The 19,391-nt window shown below is 52.8% G+C and overlaps 4 protein-coding genes across 7 annotated transcripts; 3 read left to right on the top strand and 1 right to left on the bottom strand.

Moving 5' to 3' along the window:
- Window positions 1–151: 151 nt before the first annotated feature.
- Window positions 152–4,511, top strand: LOC147044092 (properdin-like). 2 transcript variants are annotated; one of them, XM_085935002.1, is made up of 12 exons: window positions 152–299; window positions 1,016–1,154; window positions 1,248–1,411; window positions 1,682–1,846; window positions 1,934–2,134; window positions 2,239–2,406; window positions 2,468–2,596; window positions 2,921–2,983; window positions 3,051–3,224; window positions 3,348–3,551; window positions 3,676–3,787; window positions 3,937–4,511. In XM_085935002.1, the coding sequence occupies exons 1-12, from the start codon at window positions 152–154 to the stop codon at window positions 4,061–4,063; spliced, it is 1,794 nt and encodes a 597-aa protein (XP_085791128.1). In that variant the 3' UTR covers window positions 4,064–4,511. The 2 variants fall into 2 exon arrangements, with proteins under 2 accessions (XP_085791128.1, XP_085791127.1); XM_085935001.1 differs by having other exon boundaries at window positions 1,016–1,411.
- Window positions 4,512–4,563: 52 nt separating this feature from the next.
- On the top strand, window positions 4,564–10,636 carry med15 (mediator complex subunit 15). 2 transcript variants are annotated; one of them, XM_085934999.1, is made up of 18 exons: window positions 4,564–4,795; window positions 5,122–5,209; window positions 5,275–5,326; window positions 5,405–5,428; window positions 5,494–5,658; window positions 5,863–6,035; window positions 6,107–6,370; window positions 6,484–6,579; window positions 6,652–6,747; window positions 6,809–6,927; window positions 7,001–7,128; window positions 7,184–7,318; window positions 7,386–7,449; window positions 7,514–7,580; window positions 7,647–7,801; window positions 7,899–8,065; window positions 8,129–8,227; window positions 8,303–10,636. In XM_085934999.1, exons 1-18 carry the CDS (start codon window positions 4,728–4,730, stop codon window positions 8,437–8,439), a joined length of 2,097 nt encoding a protein of 698 aa, XP_085791125.1. In that variant the 5' UTR covers window positions 4,564–4,727; the 3' UTR covers window positions 8,440–10,636. The 2 variants fall into 2 exon arrangements, with proteins under 2 accessions (XP_085791125.1, XP_085791126.1); XM_085935000.1 differs by lacking the exon at window positions 5,494–5,658.
- Window positions 8,504–10,798, bottom strand: thoc6 (THO complex 6). Its single transcript, XM_085935012.1, has 13 exons — window positions 10,725–10,798; window positions 10,444–10,535; window positions 10,312–10,376; window positions 10,133–10,236; window positions 10,016–10,053; window positions 9,881–9,929; window positions 9,695–9,766; window positions 9,521–9,623; window positions 9,287–9,336; window positions 9,144–9,206; window positions 8,961–9,071; window positions 8,763–8,891; window positions 8,504–8,649 (listed from the first exon to the last, which is right to left on the bottom strand). The coding sequence occupies exons 1-13, from the start codon at window positions 10,737–10,739 to the stop codon at window positions 8,569–8,571; spliced, it is 972 nt and encodes a 323-aa protein (XP_085791138.1). The 5' UTR covers window positions 10,740–10,798; the 3' UTR covers window positions 8,504–8,568.
- On the top strand, window positions 10,782–18,773 carry LOC147044089 (zinc finger protein 646). 2 transcript variants are annotated; one of them, XM_085934992.1, is made up of 5 exons: window positions 10,782–11,392; window positions 12,592–15,243; window positions 15,478–16,587; window positions 16,672–16,766; window positions 17,081–17,231. In XM_085934992.1, exons 2-4 carry the CDS (start codon window positions 12,770–12,772, stop codon window positions 16,748–16,750), a joined length of 3,663 nt encoding a protein of 1,220 aa, XP_085791118.1. In that variant the 5' UTR covers window positions 10,782–11,392; window positions 12,592–12,769; the 3' UTR covers window positions 16,751–16,766; window positions 17,081–17,231. The 2 variants fall into 2 exon arrangements, with proteins under 2 accessions (XP_085791118.1, XP_085791117.1); XM_085934991.1 differs by lacking the exon at window positions 16,672–16,766 and having other exon boundaries at window positions 17,081–18,773.
- The last annotated feature ends 618 nt before the right edge of the window (window positions 18,774–19,391 follow it).

Here is a 19,391-nt window from a genome sequence, read left to right as displayed (position 1 = left end):
ATGTCACGTGACTCGTGCTGGGACACGCCTCAATGATGATGTCATATTTGTGAGCTGTCAATAAATGTAGGCGGGACTCTTCAGCCTGCTTACTATGTGTGTGTGTGTGTGTGTGTGTGTGAAATAGTGTGTAAATCCAAAGGTCAGATTAATGGATAACGGGGTGCAAACAATGCGGGGAGATGGGCCTAAATACGGAGGAAACTCAACATTTTTTAGGTTTCATTTCAGAGGCGCCATGCACAACGTCAAGAAGCTGCTCATTATCTTCGTCAGCCTCATCTATGTGGAGCGTACACGTGAGTCTTGCGCACACGCGCAGGGGCTCAACTCTTGGAGTCATTATGCTATTAAAACATTTCAACAATGATGCTCCCTAGAAAAACAAATTGCTGTATGTCATGATGCTTCGTGTGTTTTATCGTGGTAATTGTAGCCCATTTCTTGTAGAGCTGGCACATAAAAATGAAGGCAACATTCAAACAGCAGATTCAAATTTTATTTCATATTCTTTGAGTTTCCCACCACTTACAAAATGAATAGAAAAGAGGTAAAAGCATTATAATTTGTGGAAAATTGTGTTAGCGTTAAAAAAAAGCTTTTTTTTTTTTATCTGCTCAGATACAGGTATTGGATTATTTAATGACTCCACAAACGTTCAAGTGAGCCCGATTGCAAAAGCGAAATATTCCACAGTGATGTGCTTGACAGTTTGTTATGTCATTTGCCATTAGAGGACAGTGAGTTACAAGCTTGGTCATCCCAAGTCAACGTAATTGCCATTCAGAACAAAGTCTGAAAATACTTTTTTGGTTACCAAATTTCAAATTATCCCGTGTGTTGAATTCTTGGAATGGATGCACACAGTATGTCCTCACAGTAATGATGACTCATATGCTTGTGTGTTTTGACTGTGTGTGTGTGTGTGTGTGTGTGTGTGTGTGTGTGTGTGTGTGTGTGTGTGTGTGTGTGTGTGTGTGTGTGTGTGTGTGTGTGTGTGTGTGTGTGTGTGTAGAGGGTGTGAGGTGTTTTACACGCTTCGAGCGGTCATCAGCCAGCTGTGACGAAGAGCTTGGCGACCTTGACGAAGAAGACTGCTGTCTCAACCCTCACTATGCTTACCTTACACAAGATGGAGACTGTCAGTCCTGTGGGTCAGTACGCGAACACAAACACACACAAAGTGACGTCATGAAGCAGCCATATGTGTGTGTGTGTGTGTGTGTGTGTGTGTGTGTGTGTGTCAGTCCTCCAGCATGGTCTGACTGGTCGGCATGGTCACCGTGTACCACCCTGTGCGGGGAAGGTGTGACCCAGAGGAGCAGGAAGTGCTTTGGCATCGGCCAATCAGAATGCAAGGACGCTGAAGAGACGCTGCAGACCAAACCTTGCAATGGAACATGCTGCAGTGGTACACGAGCATGCGATTGCTGGATACAAAACATGTACTGTGTGAAGGTTTAGGATGTAGGAGAGCACTCGTCATCCATCATCACAGTTGTGTGTTTTTCACCAAGTAGCAACTGCTGTGACCTTTTTGACACACACACACATACACACACACACGCAGTCATATCCGGGAATCAAATTCATGGTGTCGGCACACAAGATAGGCAAATGTACATTATTAGCGACTCCCACCTTGGTGTGACTTTTCAAGATGAAATTTTGTGCGCTTCAGAAGGGTGGAGCGCTTGGTCACCGTGGTCTCCGTGTTCCGTGAGGTGCGGAGGGGGCGGAGTCAAGAAGCGTGAAAGGCACTGCACCGCCCCTCTCGAGTGCCTTTTGACCTGCACGGGTGTCAGCGAGATCGAGATGTCATGCGATGGTCCCGCCAAGTGTCCAGGTAGATTTGACTTGCACATCATCATTATGACATTGCTAATCAAGACTTGAGCCCAATACTGCGTGTGCTGTGCGTGTGCGCGGGCAGTGCACGGCGGTTGGTCGTCGTGGTCATCGTGGTCGGTGTGTTCTTCCACTTGCGTGCGCGACGACGCGGACCCGCCGTACAGACAGCGTAATCGCTCCTGTTCCGATCCCGCCCCCTCCTATGACACGGCGCCACCTGGCGACGCTTGCCCGGGAGCCGACCTCGAGCGACAGGAATGCAACGACATCCCGAAATGTCCCGGTAGGTTAGCGGCACGGTGGGCAAGTGGGCAGCGTGTCGGACTCGCAGCTGCAAGATTTTGGATTGGAATGTGAATTTGCTCTCTTTGTGATGCTTCTCCTTAGTGGATGGCAACTGGGGGGAGTGGTCCCCGCTGGGACCTTGCTCCGCCCAGTGTGGGGATGGGCTTAGATCCGCCATCAGACAGTGTGATCGGCCCGCGCCCAAATATGGCGGACGATTCTGCGAGGGACCGAACGCGCGCACCTCAGGATGCAACATCATCTGCCCCGGTACGCACGCATACACGCGTGCGTGTGCACACACGCGTGCTAACGTGAGTGTGATTGACAGTTGATGGGTCCTGGTCCGGTTGGTCCAATTGGGGCGAGTGTTCATCTTCCTGCATCCCGGAAGGCGGAGTTCCCATCAGGACTCGTCAGCGTGCCTGCTCGAGTCCCGAGCCTTCTCTCACTCCTCCAGGTGAATGTTACCATGACAACAGTAGCCACACGCCATTTCTATTAAATGCCATAATCACCAGCATTGCTGAATGTAACTCGAAACATATTTGTGTTTGCTTGGTATTTCCAATTTTAAATGGAAAAATTGCACATTTTTTCCTTTAAAAGTACGTCATGTTTTTAAATTGACTTTTTTTTTTTTTTTTATTTAACACTAATTACATTTGCTTTGATATTTTTCATCTTGCTTCCTATCACAAATACATATATATGTGTATTTATTGCATATATGTATCCTCACACAGTATTGTATGTACATTATATATTTTATATTATCCAATAGGCATGGGTTGCCATGGCGACAGCAGCTCCGCAGAGCCCTGTGTGCATCTTCCGCATTGCGCCGGTACGACAGCTATCCGATTTGTCCCACACCGTGTCCACCGCCTTGACGTCTGTCCATTTGTCAACAGTGGACGGCGCGTGGGGGCCCTGGTCGGCCTTCTCAGACTGTCCCGTCACCTGTGGCGTCGGACTGGAGGTGTCGCGCAGAAGCTGCGACAGCCCCGCCCCTAAACACGATGGTCGATCGTGCGTCGGCGACCACCAGCGGTCTCGCCTTTGCAATACGGACGTCCACTGTCCAGGTGCACCCTGTCTGCTCTTCCTATGTCCTCACTAGGCACCTTGCGATAATTCTTGACCATTTTCAAGTTTTGAGTGTTTCAAGGTCACACTGTATCTCCAATTAAACTGAGCGTGTCCCACAGTGGATGGCATCTGGTCGGAGTGGTCGGCGTGGCAGGATTGCAAGTATCCCTTCAAGAACCGCGCGATCCGCTGCAAGCAGATTGGCGGAATTCAAAGTCGCGAGCGCCAATGTTTGCATCGGGCGCACAATGGCGCCATTTGCGGTGGAGACGACCTCAGCCTCAGCCAATACAGAGAATGCTATGACGTCGAAAGCTGCTACGGTTGGCACGCGCGCGGCATTGAAAACAGCTTACGTTTTTTGTTTTTTTTTACTTTTGGTAGTTTCTGATTTTGTGTGTATGTGTGGGTGTGTTGTTTATCTTGGTGCACGTATGTGTGTGTCAGTTCAGGGCAACTGGGATGGCTGGGAGCCATGGTCTTTATGTAAGCCACCATGTGGAGGGAAGTCTCGGCGCATTCGGAATAGAAAATGTTTGCCAGACTACAAGAAGTATCGGTAAGAACCACGGACGTCTTGAGATAACTTGGACACGTCATGCGATTTTTTTTTATTTTTGTGTGTGTGTGTGTGTGTGTGTGTGTGTGTGTGTGTGTGTGTGTGTGTGTGTGTGTGTGTGTGTGTGTGTGTGTGTGTGTGTGTGTCAGCCCCACCATCGGTCGTCTGAACCAACCAGCCGTCTTCGTTGGGACGCCCTTATTGGACTGCGGGGATTTACCACCAGGGGGCGGAACACAGGTTCAGACTTGTGTCAATGTGCCCGACTGTGAATGACATGATGCGTACGGACGTGTGTGTTCTCAATAAAATTGTGGCGCATCACTGGGAAGTTATTGAAACGTTCCTCTCAAAATAAGAGTGTTAGTGTGCATTTGAGGAACGGAAGAAAGCAATTTGTTGTGGAACACTGTTTACATTTGCTGAATAAAGGAAGAACAAACACACTTTAGTAAAATATACTGAGATTGACATTTTGTACATGCAACTTTTCATATTGTAACAGTGAAATCTTTCCCAAATATTATTGCACTTTAAGTGCACTTTTTATTTGAAGGAAGACATTTAAAACATGATAAAACACGTTTTTGAGTTGATTCCTATTCAAGACATTTTGATAAGAACGACTATATTGTTAATATAGGTGGCTACAGATTTTTGTTGGTGTGCCTCGAGATTTTTTTCCAATGAAAAGGTGTGCCGTGAATAAAAAAAGGTTGTCAAACACTGGTCTAATTAATGGAAAACAATGCTGGAAATCTCACAGAAATGCGCATCCGGTAGGTGGCGGTGACGTGCGCGTCACTGTTCAGCGCAGAATAGAAGAAGAAGACAAGAAGAGCACGTCAAGAGACTGTGGCCCACTTTGTTGTTGTAGATCTTTGAATATTTTGTGTCTGAAACGTGTTTGATTAACTTTATTGTCTGGCTTGCCGTCGCCATGGAGGTTCCGGGACCCGATAGCGACTGGAGAAGTCCTCAGTTCCGGCAGAAAGTCGTCGCTCAGATGTGAGATTTGATCGCCGTTTCGCTCTATTGCTTTCTGCGCTTTTTAGCTTAGCTTAAGATAATCTTTTTGTTGTTTAGTTATCACTATTAGCTCGCAGTTCTGAGGTTGTGTGTTTGAATCCTGGCTACACTCTGTGTAGTGTTAGCATTTAAGTAGCAATGTGACAAGACAAAACAAAATTTTCCAATTCTTTTTGAGTCATGAAACTCATGTCAAATACTTTTTAAGTCATCAAACTCATGTCAGCATGACTGATAAACGTTTAAGAATGCATAAATCCTCAAGATGCATGTAAATGTGACCATATTGTGCTTACACTTTGCAGTGAGGAGGCCAAGAGGAAGGCGGGAACCGGACACAGCAAGTCCAGCACGGACATGGAGAATCACGTTTACATCAAGGCCAAGTCCAGAGTGAGTCGGGAGCAATTGAAGTGGACCCTCTCAAAGGTGGAAAATTGACAATGTTGTATTTGCAGGAGGAGTATCTGTCCCTGGTGGCCAGGCTCATCATCCACTACCGCGACATCCGTGAGTCAACATGAATTCATTTGGTCAGCCATCCCGTTGCTCTTGATATCTGACCCTGGCATTGTTTCTCTTTGACAGACAAAAAGACCCTGGGAGGTCCAGGTGAGTGCACATGTACAGGTGCACGTGGACGGCGCAGGTAACGCGCCGTGTGTTGTCTCTACTAGATCCCATCAATGCCCTAACTAACCTGACGGGCGTCGGAGGGGGCCCAGGGGCCATCGGCATGGGGCCCCGCCCCGCCGGTGCCCCCGTTGGGGGAATGGGGCCCATGGCACCTATGCAGATAGGCCAGCATGCCATGCCCGGGGTGTCTGGAAATCCGCAACCCTGTGAGTGCGTTTGCTTGCCCGCAGGGGCCGCACATCACTTTGATTTTGTGCGGCGAGGTGCAGCTTTGGTTAGTCGGGAAGTATTACATCCCAGTCAAAGCTAACTGCGCAGGCGTGCAAACATGACAAGCACACATGGCAGTCTGCCCCTCATCCCCCCCCCCCCCCCCCCCCCACCTTCTCACTCTTGTTTCCGGTCCTCAGTGGGGGGTCCGACCCAGTTGTCCTTGCAGCAGCAACAGCAGCAGCAGCAGAACTTACAGTTCCAACAGTTCCAGCAACAGCAGCAACAGTTCCAAGTTCAACAGCAGATGAGAGCCCAGCAACAGCAAATGCACCAGAACCAACAACAGCAAAACCAGCAGCAGCAGAACCAGGTACTCCCACAACCGCAACCACAAGCAGGTACTCGTCTCCCTTCAGCCACCGCCAATTTGTGTGTGTGCAGATGCATCAGTCAAGGATGCAGCAGCAGCAGATGGTGCAGTTACAGCTGCAGCAGCAGCATGCGCAGGCACAGGCACAGTCCATTCAGCACATGGTCCAGCAGCAGGCGCAGGCTCAGCCAGGTGCCATGCAGCCGCTCCTACAGCAGCAGCAGGCCGCCATGGTGCCACAGTCTCTGGCTGGACAGATGGCGCCCGCCCAGCACGTCCCCATCAACTCGTTGAGTCAGCAGCAGCACCAGCTCAAGATGCAGCAGGCTTTCCAGGTCAAAAGGCGTCTGACCCTACTCCCTTAACCCAAGGCCCCGCCTCCAAGTCCCCCGCTCTTGAGCTTCATAACTGAGCATTGCTCCCGTGCACCTTGATCATGTGTGTGCAGGCCCGGGCAGCGTTGCAGCAGCAGCAGCAGCAGCAACAGCAGCAGCAGCAGCAGCAGGCAGCCGTACAGGCGCAAATGGCGGCCGCGTCAGGCCAGGTGAGTTGCCGCCGTCAGGTGGGAATCAGACAAGGAACCGCTGCCGTCAATCACGCGTCCATTCTTGTCCAGCTGGTGCGTCCCAACATGCAGATCCCGCCCCGACTGCCCCGTCCCCCAATGGCCCCGGCCGTCCCGCCCCCCAATGCTGCCGCCGTGACGCAGCAGGTATGACCTCCAAGCTGTGACCTTTCAGGATCTGTCAGTCAGCTCTTGTTTGTCCTGGCAGGTGCAGCAGCATGCCATGATGTCGTCACCTTCGCCCGTGCAGGTCCAGACCCCGCAGTCCATGCCTCCGCCTCCCCAACCCTCTCCTCAACCTCCCACCTCGCAGCCCAACTCGGCCAGGTATGAGCACGCGTCCCCGACGCCTTCCTGTTGGCGTTCTACCTTACCGTCCACGACCTCGTCCTTGCTGCAGCTCAGGTCCCACGCCGTCTCCGGGGGGGTTTCAGCCCAGCCCATCCCCTCAACCCTCACAGAGTCCGTCTACCGCCAGGACACCCCAGAACTATGGTGTCCCCTCACCCGGCCCACTTAGCACTCCAGGTACAATCGTGCACACACCCCATGCGACCGTGATCTGAATACGTCTTCCCAACAGGAAACCCGAACTCTGTGATGAGTCCCGCTGGGGCGGCGTCCCAGGAGGACCAGCAGTACATGGAAAAACTCAAACAGCTTTCCAAATACATCGAGCCTCTGCGTCGCATGATCAACAAGATTGATAAGAACGAAGGTAAGTGGGTGGGCTGAGCGGTAAACGCACTTCTTGTGAGTTGGTGTTGACTCGTTGTCATCGTCAGAGCGAAAGAAAGACCTAAGCAAGATGAAGAGTCTCCTCAACATCCTCACGGACCCCAAGACCAGGTGAAAGAAATGGGCAATGGTTGAACTCCATGGAGACAGTCATCTTAATTCTTCTGACCTTCAGGTGTCCTCTGAAGACGCTGCAGAAGTGTGAGATTGCATTAGAGAAGCTAAAGAACGACATGGCCGTGGTAAGATGCCCCCCCCCCCCCTCCGCGTTACATCATTACCGCTAACACGTGTGCGTCTTTGCTCAGCCGACACCTCCGCCACCACTGCCGCCCAAGCAGCCATATTTGTGCCAGCCGCTACTTGACGCCGTTATGGCCAACCTCCGCTCTCCCGTCTTCAACCACTCGCTCCATCGCACCTTCGCCCCCGCCTTGGCCGCCATTCACGGCCCGCCCATCACGTAAGCATGAGAGGCTACTCTTCCGGCTCCCCATAAAATCATCCCCTGGTGCCTGCACATTTGCACTCCACGGGTAACTTTGCGGCGTCCTCCTCAGCGGCCCATCGGTTCCATCGCGGAAGAGGAAGCATGACGAGGATGAGCGTCAGAAAGTGCCCAACATCCTGCAGGGTGAGGTGGCCAGGCTGGACGTCAAGTTCCTGGTGCACCTTGACCCGGCCTACTGCAGCAACAACGGCGCCGTGCACCTGCTATGCAAGCTCGGTGAGACAACTAAGACGCCCCCCACCTCGCAACTTGGTTCGTCTCTGACCTTTTCTTCCACAGAGGACAAAAACCTTCCCACCGTTCCGCCGCTACAGCTGAGCGTTCCCGCTGACTATCCGGACAATAGCCCCTACTGGGTTGACCACGCCGACCAGTACGGTGAGTAAAGTTACGAGCAATCGCTACAAAGGCATTTCTGCGACGAGAAGTGGCAAAATATCAAAATGTGCGCAGGCGCCAACCACTTCCTGCAGTCGGTGCATAGGACCCTGGCGTCTAAGCTCCTGCAGCTTCCCGACAAACATTCGCTGACGGAGGTTCTGCACACTTGGGCGCAGAGCGTCCGCCAGGCCTGTTTGTCCGCCGCGTAATGGCAACATCTCAAATGGCAACCTTTTTTTCACTTTGAACATCAATAAAACAGAAGACTGAAGACCACATATGAGGACATTTTATTCACATCGTTAAAAAAAAAAAAGGGGGGGGTATTGACTTGTGCATCAAAAATGTAGCGAAAAGGCTCTGTAGGACACGTTGGTGAACACGTCCACAAATTGGCTGCTTCCTGCCACCGTCAACACCTACAACACCAAAAAAAAAAAAAAAAAAAGCTTCATACATCTGACTCATGCCTGCTTGTGATCAGTTAGTAGCTACGTCTTTTTCTGCTTATGGATTCCCATCTCCGACTTACCTGGTGTTCGGCGCTGTTGGTGTTGAGCTCCAGGCTGTTGACGTTGTTGGGCGTGCACGGGATCTGAGCCTTGACCTGTCCCCCCAGTAGACAGTGGGATACAGTAGGACCTTGGCCCACTGCCAGAATCTGCAACAAGACAGACATGTAAGGTGAAAGTGGCGCGGTGCCATTTAAGTTGAAGCAGATTTTGCTCACCATGTCCTGGTAGAAGCTGGCTTGTCTCTGGCAGCCGCTCAGCGAGAAGACGGACGTGGGCGTCAGGGAGCGGAGGTGCCACAGGGAAAGGGCCGGACCGCCGCCGCACAGCTGGACCCACATAACAATCAAAAGCAAGAACCAAAGAATGTTCACTACACTTAACAACTTCTGCCTCCTCACCATCCAATCCGAATCGGTGGTCAAACAGCTGATCCACTTGCCAAACTGAGGGCGGACACATTTCTGTCAAACATAGAAAGACAAGGAACTAAATCAACAGCACGCTAACAGACCACTGTGACCACGAGATGATGGAATCTTACCTGGTACTTGTGCACCTCCACGCAGTGAACGCACTGAGATGTCCTGCTGTCTGCAGACAACAAAGACTTAACAATCACAAAATGTCATTTGTGTGCTTAACAGGAGATTTCCAGAAAACAGGGAATTTTTAATTCATGGGAAGATGGAATTTCTAATTAAAGCAAAAGTGGCAATTTGGAGAATATGGAACTTTTAAGATGTCCTTGGTATCTAAAATGTCCTTCTGGCCTCACCCCACATCCTGACAGCGCCGTCCTCGCTGCCTGAGAGAACTTCACCCTCGCGCTCTCTCACACTCAAACAGTGGACGTAGTCCGAGTGTCCTCGGAAGACTGCCTGAGGGTGAAGATGGGAACGTCAACATTGTCTTCCGCCTAGCGATGCTGGCACGTGCACTCGGAGCCCGCCTTAAAGACGCCATGCTCAAGATCCAGGACGTGAACGTTGTTGTCACCACCACCAAACACCACGCTGTTGTCCTGTTAACCAACACACGAACAATTTTATTTAATGGACCAAAACAGGGCAAAGCATGTACTAGTACCATATGATGGATATGGAATAAGTGCTCAAGAGAACTTTTCCCTACTCACTCGAGGGTTGACCGCCATGGCGTTGATCTCTGGGATCTCCATGTTGGCTCTGATGGAGGAACAAGAGAGAGAGAGAAGGCTCTTTACGTGACTTGCTGAATGGTGAGCCGTCCTGCGTGGGGACCCGCCACTCACTTGTATTCCGGTCTTTTTGTCCACACAACTTTAACATTCTGAAAGCAAACACAAGAAAAGCCTAACAGTGAGTTACGCCCTGCCGTGCTATGTCAACGTGCAGTCGTGTCTCGCTACCTTCTTGATGAGCTCGGCCCAGTTCCAAGCGCTGACCGACCCGTCCCCGGCGCTCAGCAGATGGCCGCCAAATGACTCCAGACACAACACGGGGCCGTCGTGAGCTGAGATGCACACACACAGTCAGAAGGATAAACATTCACCTCACCTGAGATGGACAAAAGATCAACATTGCTCACCTGGAAACGTAAACAAGGGCTTCCGACCCGCCTCCGACGCATCAGGGCTCAAAGCTGCGCACAAACTGACACAACAACTTTCTTCCTCAGCATCTTTATCAACGTTCTCATCATCATCCTCGCAAGGCTCACCTGAAGATGGCGATCTCCCCGTAGTTGTTTCCCGCCGCCAGGAAACGTCCACATGGTGAAAAACGTTGAGAGAAAACTGACATGTGCAGAAGCTGTGGATACGTCGCATGTTCATTAACATGTCATGCAGTGTCATGTACATTAAGATGCTGTTGTATCATAGTTGTCTTTCCCTACAAATTAAGACAACGATGTTTGTTTCGTTTTAAAAGCAGTCGATTTTATTTGGCCATGATTCAAATTAAATCACCTTTATTGGAGATAGAAAGGAGAAAGTTTACCTCGACGGGCCCCATTGTTGAGTTGCGTGCACGGACGGCGCGATTTGATCGGCAGTGCAAGCGCACGAAATTCACGTCGCCACGCTTTGCATTCTGGGATATGTAGTCTGAGGAGTGCGGTGGCGACATGCTCGTTGTTTTGTCATGATGGTAGATAGTGCGCTAAACAGTGTGTGGTGTTGAAGAGGGATATTTATTTTAATTTGTAGTCACATCAATACAGCAACAACAACAAAACACAGCTGAAGCATTAAGTGAGGACGAAAACAAAAGAAAATCTCCCAACATGGCGCTGCTCCTTTTCCCGCTCGGCCCGGCTCGGCATCATTCGGGTCGGCTCGGCCTCTGCCGCTCATGTGTAAAATAAAAATGAAAACTCTTGTAGACAGCAAATGATCAATTAGCATGCTTTATCGTTTTTTTCCAGCTAGTCGTCGTTGTCGTGCCGGGCGCATGATGACGCGGTGCGCGGCAGGAAGTGTGTCGTCGTTGTCGTCGTAGCGGCGGCGGACAGCCAAGAGGCAAAAGTCGAGCGTGCAAAAGAAAAACAGCAGATGCCCAAAAAAAAAAAAAAACATGGTTCGTCGCTGACGGCGTAACGTTCTGCGTTTGCATCGCACGCCGACGCAACTCGCTTCATTTAGCGGGACGCGGAGGCCAGCGGAAGGGTAAGTTTGAGGCTGCAAAGCAGCTTCACCCCCTCACCACCAAACGGGGGCCGCGCGCGGAGGGTCGACATCTTTGTGTAGCTGCGGGGCTAGCTCACTTAGCTTGGCGGCTAGCGGAGGAGCTAACACGGCCACCGGTCGGGGCTGATTGCGGGTAGCAGTCCGTGTCTTGCGTGTGCGTACGTTTGAGAGTTAGCATTGTGGTGGGTGGGTGCGTGCTTGGTTGGTTGTTTGATTGCTTTCTTGCTGTCGAGCGGAGCATACAAGCCAGCTTCTTAAACAGCTAGCCGGCGAGCTAACATTGTCGGGCTGCTTGTGGTTAACGTGCACAATGGCGTTTTTGTCAAAGTCAAACATATTCTTCAGCGCCGCCGTGGTCGTCACTGGGCTGATTTGGCCCAGGGTCGTGCGCGCTGTGCGCTGTGCGGGCAGGTAGACTGCTGCTCGTCGCTGAACAGCCCTTGTCAATTTTTGTTGTGGACGCAATCATCCCGTCAGCTTGCTCGTTTGGGTTAACAGTGGAGGCGACGAATGAAGGAAGAGCCGCGCGGCGGGAAAGATGCTTGGCTTTGTCCGACAGATGCGCGCTGGAGTCGGGCCAAGGTCAGGCGGCCCGCTCTTCCCTTCAGTCTTCCTTTCCCTCTTTCCCCTTCACTGCGCCAGCACGTCTGTCACAGAAAGCCATTAGCAACTTCACACGTAAACAATAACACGTGCATGCTTAATAAATGAGATTATCGCTTGAAAGTGTTGTCTGCTGACATGTTGCCATAGAAACACTGAAGCCATCAAAGTGGGTTGCAGTCCCTTACTTCATTTCCTACTTATTTTTGTAAAGTGGACTTGGGCTTCGTGCATACTGGAGGTCAATGTATTCGGCCCATTTGTGACCTTTATGCATGCAGATATTAATTAGATGCTACCAATGCAATTCCAGTCTGGGTTTGCAATCATGCTCAACCAAGTGTCATCTGTGTGAAGAGCATTTAATTGTTGTGTTGCTAGCAGAGACAGATGCAGAATGTTGTATTTACAGTCAATGAATCACTTTGGAATCTGGTGAACTCAAATATGCTGCCACAGTGTCGGGAAGCGCCTCCCCACAACCGACACATCAATGTTGGTTCATGAGCAAGAACACTTAGCTTTATTTCTCCCACATTTGACTAAATACACCCCCCCCCCCCTTGTCTCCGTAGTAACGCCTCACAGGCCACCTGCCAGGGGCGTGGCCCGATTGGCCGTTGGGCAGAAGATGGTCGGGATATTCTACTGATGTGCAAAGACCCTCCCAAGCGAAAGCCCCTCCCACCCGTCCCAATGGTCAGCGGCGGTCTCGCCGTGGCGACTCCCACCTGAAAAGCTGGCCAGAGTACTATGGCAATGCATGATATGAGTCGTGCCAAGGGTTTCCCCTGTAAAGAATGTGATATGGTCTGCCCCAGTACTCCAAGTCTTCTAGAACATATGAAAGCACATTACCAGCAAGGAGAAAGTGCACGTTTTGAGTGTGAACAGTGTGGAAGAATTTACAAGCACGCCGCTAGTTTGGCCAACCATAAAAAGTCTCACGAAGTGGGCTCCTTCCAGTGTCCCGTCTGCACTCGCACCCTGCCCAACGCGGTTGCCCTCAAAAATCACCTTCGCATACACACCTTGTCCCCGAGTAGCGCTCACGCCGAAGAAGAAAACGAGGAGGCGCCCGAGGAAGGAGGCCCTCACGAAAGGGACTACGCCCTCGGCCAGGAGCTCTCGGACGGCTTCGGACGCCCTCACTTGAACAATAGCACCCTGCAGGGCCACGAAGGTACCAAAGGTTCCCCCGAGTCGGACGACGCCTGGGACCGACCGTTCAAGTGCGACCAGTGCGACAGAACCTACCGGCATCACGGTAGCTTGGTAAACCACAAGAAGTGCCACCAGCAAGGAAGCTTCAAGTGCTCCGTGTGCTTCAAACAATTGAGCAACCTGGCCGCCCTCAACAGCCACGAGAGGACTCACTCCAAGTTTAAGAGCCCTGCGGCGTCCATGGTGAGCGGCGGTGGGGGCAGTGGCTCTCAGGCCACCCAGAGTGACAACGCCAATTCCTGCTTCTGCCACCTGTGCCAGATTGCACTCCCCAACAAGGCCGATTTCCAGGAGCACATTCTCCTTCACAACAGCACCTCGCCGTCCCTCGGACTGTCCCGGAGCTTTCCCGGCATCATGCCTCACAATCTGAGTGCAGTTCGATCGCCGGCATACACTCCAACTCTCGGGGACCCTCTACCCCTCCCGCCTTTGCCCGGCGATAAAAGGGGTCCCTACGACCCCATCATGGGCCCTCCCGTCAACAATCCCATATATACGTGTGCATACTGCGGAGTGGGACATCCCGACCTGGAGACCCTCAAAGTACACTACCTGACCCACGACCCCCACCCGGCCTCCCACGGCCAGGACAGCTCCATACTCAACTCGGATTCCCAGGGCTCTGTGTCATCTTCATCGGGAAGCCGCGTGGCCCAGGCCGGCTCTCCGGATGACGGCGAACGTCGCTTCAAATGCGGCGAGTGCGGCAAGAGCTATCGGCACGCCGGCAGCCTGGTCAACCACAAGCGCTGTCATCAAACGGGCCACTATCAGTGCAGCGTCTGCTGTAAGCAGTACCCTCATTTGGCAGCGCTGCACAGCCACCTGCGAAGCCACAAGGGCCGCTCCTCCAACCAGCCTCTGGGCGACGGGAACGACTGGTTATCGCCGGAGCCGCTGACACTGGACTCGCAGCAAAGCTACGTGCAGGAGAGCAGCGGCGCCACCACGCCCATCTCTCTGCCGGGAAACCTCACGGACACTGCCCACTTTGTACCGGACGGCGGTCACAGCAACACTTTGGACTCGCTAGAGTTCCACGAGCGCTTCGACGGGGGCTCCGCCCACCGGCAGGCCGACCGCCACGTGTGCGCCGACTGCGGCGAGATGTACGCCGACGTGTCCGGTATCAAGTCGCACATGTGCACCCGCCGAGGTCAAGCGCCGCCACAGCAGCAGAGTAACATGTCCAACGGTTTTATCGGCAACATGAACTACCACAACTCCAGTAGCAGCTCCATGCAGGCCTCTGGCGCTCTTAAGGAAGGGACCGGTCAGCGGCAGTACTCCCAGACCGGAGGGAAGAGGATGGCAAATCCTGACAAGGATGACGACGACGGAGAAATCTACCAGTGCTCCGTGTGCGGGAACCATTACGCCAGCCTACGAGCCCTGCGTAGCCATCTGCGAAGTCACGCCAATAATCCCTCCGGTCCCGGACCATCTAGTCTAGAGCAGGACTGGCGGATGATCTGCTCCACATGTGGTCAAAGCTTCTCCAGGAAGCAAGACCTCCTAAATCACCAACTCATCCACGGTCCTCAGAGACCCGATGGCCAACAACAGGGCATCGGAGCTGCTTCGGCCAACGGCGGTGACAAGATGGACGGGCGCAACCACATTTGCGTGGACTGCGGCATGTTCTTCGCCGACCGTCATCACCTGATCACCCACCTGTGTCCCGGAAAGAATCGGGCCGGCTCGCTGAGCAAGCAGGGCCTCAACGGAGCCAAAGGGATGTCCGGAGGCGAGGGCATGGGTGCCGGGGTCGCGGGCGGAAGCCGTGACCTTGGTGGGAATGGCCGACGGCAAATAATGGACCAAAGTGACAAACCCCACAAGTGCGACCAGTGCGGGCGAGGCTACAGACACCCGTGCTCCCTGCTCAACCACAAAAAGTCTCACAAGACTGGCGTCTTCCGCTGCCTGGTGTGTCAGAAGCGCTACTACAACTTGCTGGCCCTCAAGAACCACCAGAGGACTCACTTTGACCTCAAAAGGTATGCCCGCCGTTTTACTTTACCACCAGGTCAAGGGTCAGGTGTTGAGGGATGGTCAGTCCGATGATCAACAGGTGTCATGCCAGTCGTGTCAGATCATTTTGCCTAGGTTGTTATCGGCAGAATAACCGATAACTTGAAATGGTCCTGATATCGGTGCCTAGTATCTGTTGACTTGTATGACTTCTATTGTTGACTTATTAACTGCGATTGACGTGCCCCTTCTAACTCCAGGCACAAGTGTGAAGAATGCGGAAAGGCCTTCAAGATCCAAAAACAGCTGATCAATCACCTACGTCTCCATGAGGAACACCGGGCCAAAGGACTGGTCCGCACCGGCCCCAACGGCTCGCGCTACCAGCAGCCCGGCCCGTCTCAGATGGCGAGCATGCGAGGCGAGTCGTCCAAGGGCCCTGCCGTGGGCGTCAAGTACGCCCAGCAGGGCTTCAAAAAGCCCTACTCGTCGGCCGGGACGTCCAGGCCTCAGAAGTTTGACCCGGCGGAGAGCGGGCGGCGGCCTTTCGCCTGCGAGGAATGCGGCAAGACGTACCGGCACGCGGGGAGCTTGGCCAATCACAAGAACCTCCACAAAATCGGCGAGTACCATTGCAACGTGTGCAACTCCACCTACCCGAATCGGCTGGCCATGAAGAACCACCTGCGCCTCCACTTTGCGCAGAAGAAGCACAACTGCCAGGAGTGCGGCAAGGGTTTCCGTACCCAGAGGCAGCTGGCCACGCACACCACGGCAGGCCTGTGCAAGGGTCCGCAGGGGCCCGGAGCCCAGATGGACTTTGAGTGCGACGGCTGCTGCGAGGGCTTCTCGTCGGCCGAGCAGCTGGCCGCGCACGACTGCCCGGCCCAGCACATGCCGTCCTCGTCGTCGGCCGGCAGCTCGGCCAACGTCAGCGTGGAGAGGAGCTCTGTGGACCTGGACTCGGACGAGAGGCCTTACGCGTGCGACCTGTGCAGTTGCGCCTACAAGCACGCCAGCTCTCTGCTCAACCACAAACACACGCACAAGACGGGCGACTTCCGCTGCAACTTCTGCGATAAGCCATACACCAACTACATGGCTCTGCGCAACCACATGCGCATCCACACGCAGCGCAAGAAGCACATCTGCCACACGTGCGGGAAAGCCTTCCGCCTGGCCCGCTTTCTGCGCAACCACCAGAAAGTCCACGAGGAGGGCGCCACGCCCTTCGGCTGCCCCACCTGCGGCAAGAGTTTCCAGGGCAGGTCCGGACTGGCTCGACACCGCTGCGGCGACAACCAGGTAGGCCTGGACGTCAGGAGGAAGACGCCCGGCGGCACGGGAGAGGGCGACGAGTGTCGCTACACGTGAGTTGTCCTCGCTTTGTTTAGCATTTTTGGAACTTGTCCAAATAGTGAAGATGAATTTAGCTCTGCACATGTCTATTCCAGGTATATGATCTCCAATCCGGCTTCCTTGGGACCATTCGCGTGCCGGAATTCGGATTTTTCTGAAGTTTGGACAAATTGAATTAGTGGAGAGACCAGTTAAGTCACCCCCGTTTGCTTTCAGTTAGCATCCACTCTGTCTTTGTGCTGCTGATGTTGTGTGTCCGTGTGTGCGTGAGACCGGCCCACCTGTAGACAAGATTAGGAAGAGTGCGTGGGGGCGGACCAGGTTGACCTTGCCTTTGGGCCGGTCCCCCTCACCAGGCCCCCCCGCTTCGGCCGCTAGGAACTCTTGTTGGCTAAGCCGGATTGCAGATCATATACTGTAACGCTAACGTAATACGGACGCAGTACCGTAACGTTGACGTGACGTGCGCTTCTACTTGCCATCTAACGTTGCATCTGTGCGCAGGTGTGACCAATGCGGACGCTCCTACCGACATGCCAGTTCCCTCCTCAACCACAAGAACACGCACACGCTCGGCATCTACCACTGCGCCGTGTGTCTCAAGACCTACAACAACCTCCTGGCCCTCAAGAACCACCGCCGCATCCACTCGGAGATCCGGCGCCACCACTGCCACGACTGCGGCAAGACCTTCCGAGTGGCCTCGCAGCTCTACAACCACCGGCGGGTCCACCAGAAGCAGCGGGAGCTGACCTGCGCCACCTGCCGCCGCGCCTTCCCTACGCAGGCCAGCTTCCGGCTGCACATGGAGATCAGCCACGGCCAAGCGCCCCTGCGGCCCCCGCCCCATCGCCACCGACCGGGCTGGGGGTCTGGCCTTGACCTCACCTTGATGCAAGAGCAGGGCGCCGGCGCCGCAAACCGGGTCCGCGCGCGGCAGGCGTTGGCCAAGGCTCACGTGTGCGACCAGTGCGGCCGCTCCTACCGCCACGCCAGCTCGCTGGTCAACCACAAGAACAGCCACAAGACCGGAAGCTTCTTCTGCAACTCCTGCCACAAGCAGTTCCCCAACCTGATGTCCCTCAAGAACCACCGGCGCATCCACACCGAGCCCAAACGCTACCAGTGCCCCGAGTGCGGCAAGTCTTTCCGGGTGTCTACGCAGCTCATCTGCCACCGCCGCATGCACACGAAGGAAAAACCCTTCACGTGCTCGCAGTGTGACAAACGCTTCTCCTCCAAGTCCAACCTCAGGCACCACATGAAGGTCCACTGGGCCGGCAACTCTGCAGCGCCGCCCCGCAGGATTGCCGGCCCGCCGCCCAGTTTTGGTGGCGCCTTTATCTGAACGGTGCACCAGAGACAAACGTGCTCGGGCCGAAGCTAGACGCGTGAACGTGGACAAACGCGCTTCCTGGACACACACTCGGCGAGACAAGATTGGCGGAGCTAAGGCAAGGTGCATTGAAGAGGCGGGACTTTGACTTTTCATATGCCTTTGCGTTTTGGACGCTGTCTCCCGCAAACAGGATTGGCCCACGTACCAGTGGGTAATGGGCGTGTCTGTCAGGAAGATCCGTCTCCTGATTGTGTAGGATAGTTAGCGTGTTATCAATACACGTATGTATCGTACGTGTGTGTAGTAGTAGCAGCAGCAACGCTAGTGTGTAGATGTCTTTAGAGCTGTGATGTCCCATAATCCTTCTGGTGCCCTGTGCTAAAGGGACCTTTGTATCTCCTAGCGTAGCTTTTGCCGTATTTATTGATTGGACGCCGAGGTGCTAGTTAGCGTCATGATGTTAGCGAGCGCGTTTGACTTTGTGTACGCTTAGTTTGAAGTCACGTGACTTTTCTAACGTCTTTTGATAACTTGTTAACTTGAAACTGCTGAGGACTGAAAATAAAACGGACGACAGATGTACGTCGTCCATTCACTCGCACGACGACCGTGTGCAAAATGCTGGATGTCATTCAACGAGAGAGGCGTGCGTGGAATTTCTAAATGAAAGAAGTGGACTGACTGGCCTCCCGGGAACGAACCCGTGTCCTTAACGTTATTGTTTTAATATTGATTGTGCTTCTTTTTACACTTGTATAATGAGTCTTGGCATGTCACTTTGTATTTTGTATTTCGTGTTTTGACATCAAACTCGACTGTAAACTTCATTTACACGCATTAAAAGACTTCCACAAACAAGTTTAGCTTTTTTTTCGACAAATTCAAACAACCAAATCATCTCATCGTAAGCCTTGTCTGTCCATTCACACACATCATTTTTAACCTCTCCATTTACACACATTTTGACAAACACCCGTCTGTCCATTCACTTACCTCATGAAAGCAAGGCCTGTCCACTCACATAGATGATTATTAAATCTTCCATCTTAAGGGCACCCACCCTGAAGGTGGCCTGGGTTTGCACGCAAGTAGCAGACTAGTAGCTATCCAGGCTACCAGGCAGGTTGTTTGACGTGTAAGCCGTTCTGACACACGATGGAGGATGATGCAGGATTACTTGTCATGTTTTGGCCTGAAAACGACGAAGTGTGAACCGAAGCTAACGGAGGCGACAAGCGCTAGCTCGTCCTCGCTGCGCCAACTCCAGAAAGTGTCCGTGAAAAGAACATTTCTCCGTTCATGAAACATTTCGCGAGACTCTGTTGTAAAAGTTTACCAGCAAGCTAAAAGGCTTCTTCTTTAAGGTAAGTCGTTGAAACCTTATAAATTTCACTTAATATCAAAGATGAAACTATAACAGAAATACTTCAAAAGTCAAAAATTACATTGTGTTCGTGTCTGGTTGCTAATTGAATT

This window comes from Syngnathus leptorhynchus, chromosome 16 (genome assembly GCF_054491065.1).
Source record: "Syngnathus leptorhynchus isolate UIUO chromosome 16, UIUO_Slep, whole genome shotgun sequence".
NCBI classification, from domain to species: domain Eukaryota; kingdom Metazoa; phylum Chordata; class Actinopteri; order Syngnathiformes; family Syngnathidae; genus Syngnathus; species Syngnathus leptorhynchus.
This window is presented reverse-complemented; position numbering and strand designations above follow the sequence as displayed.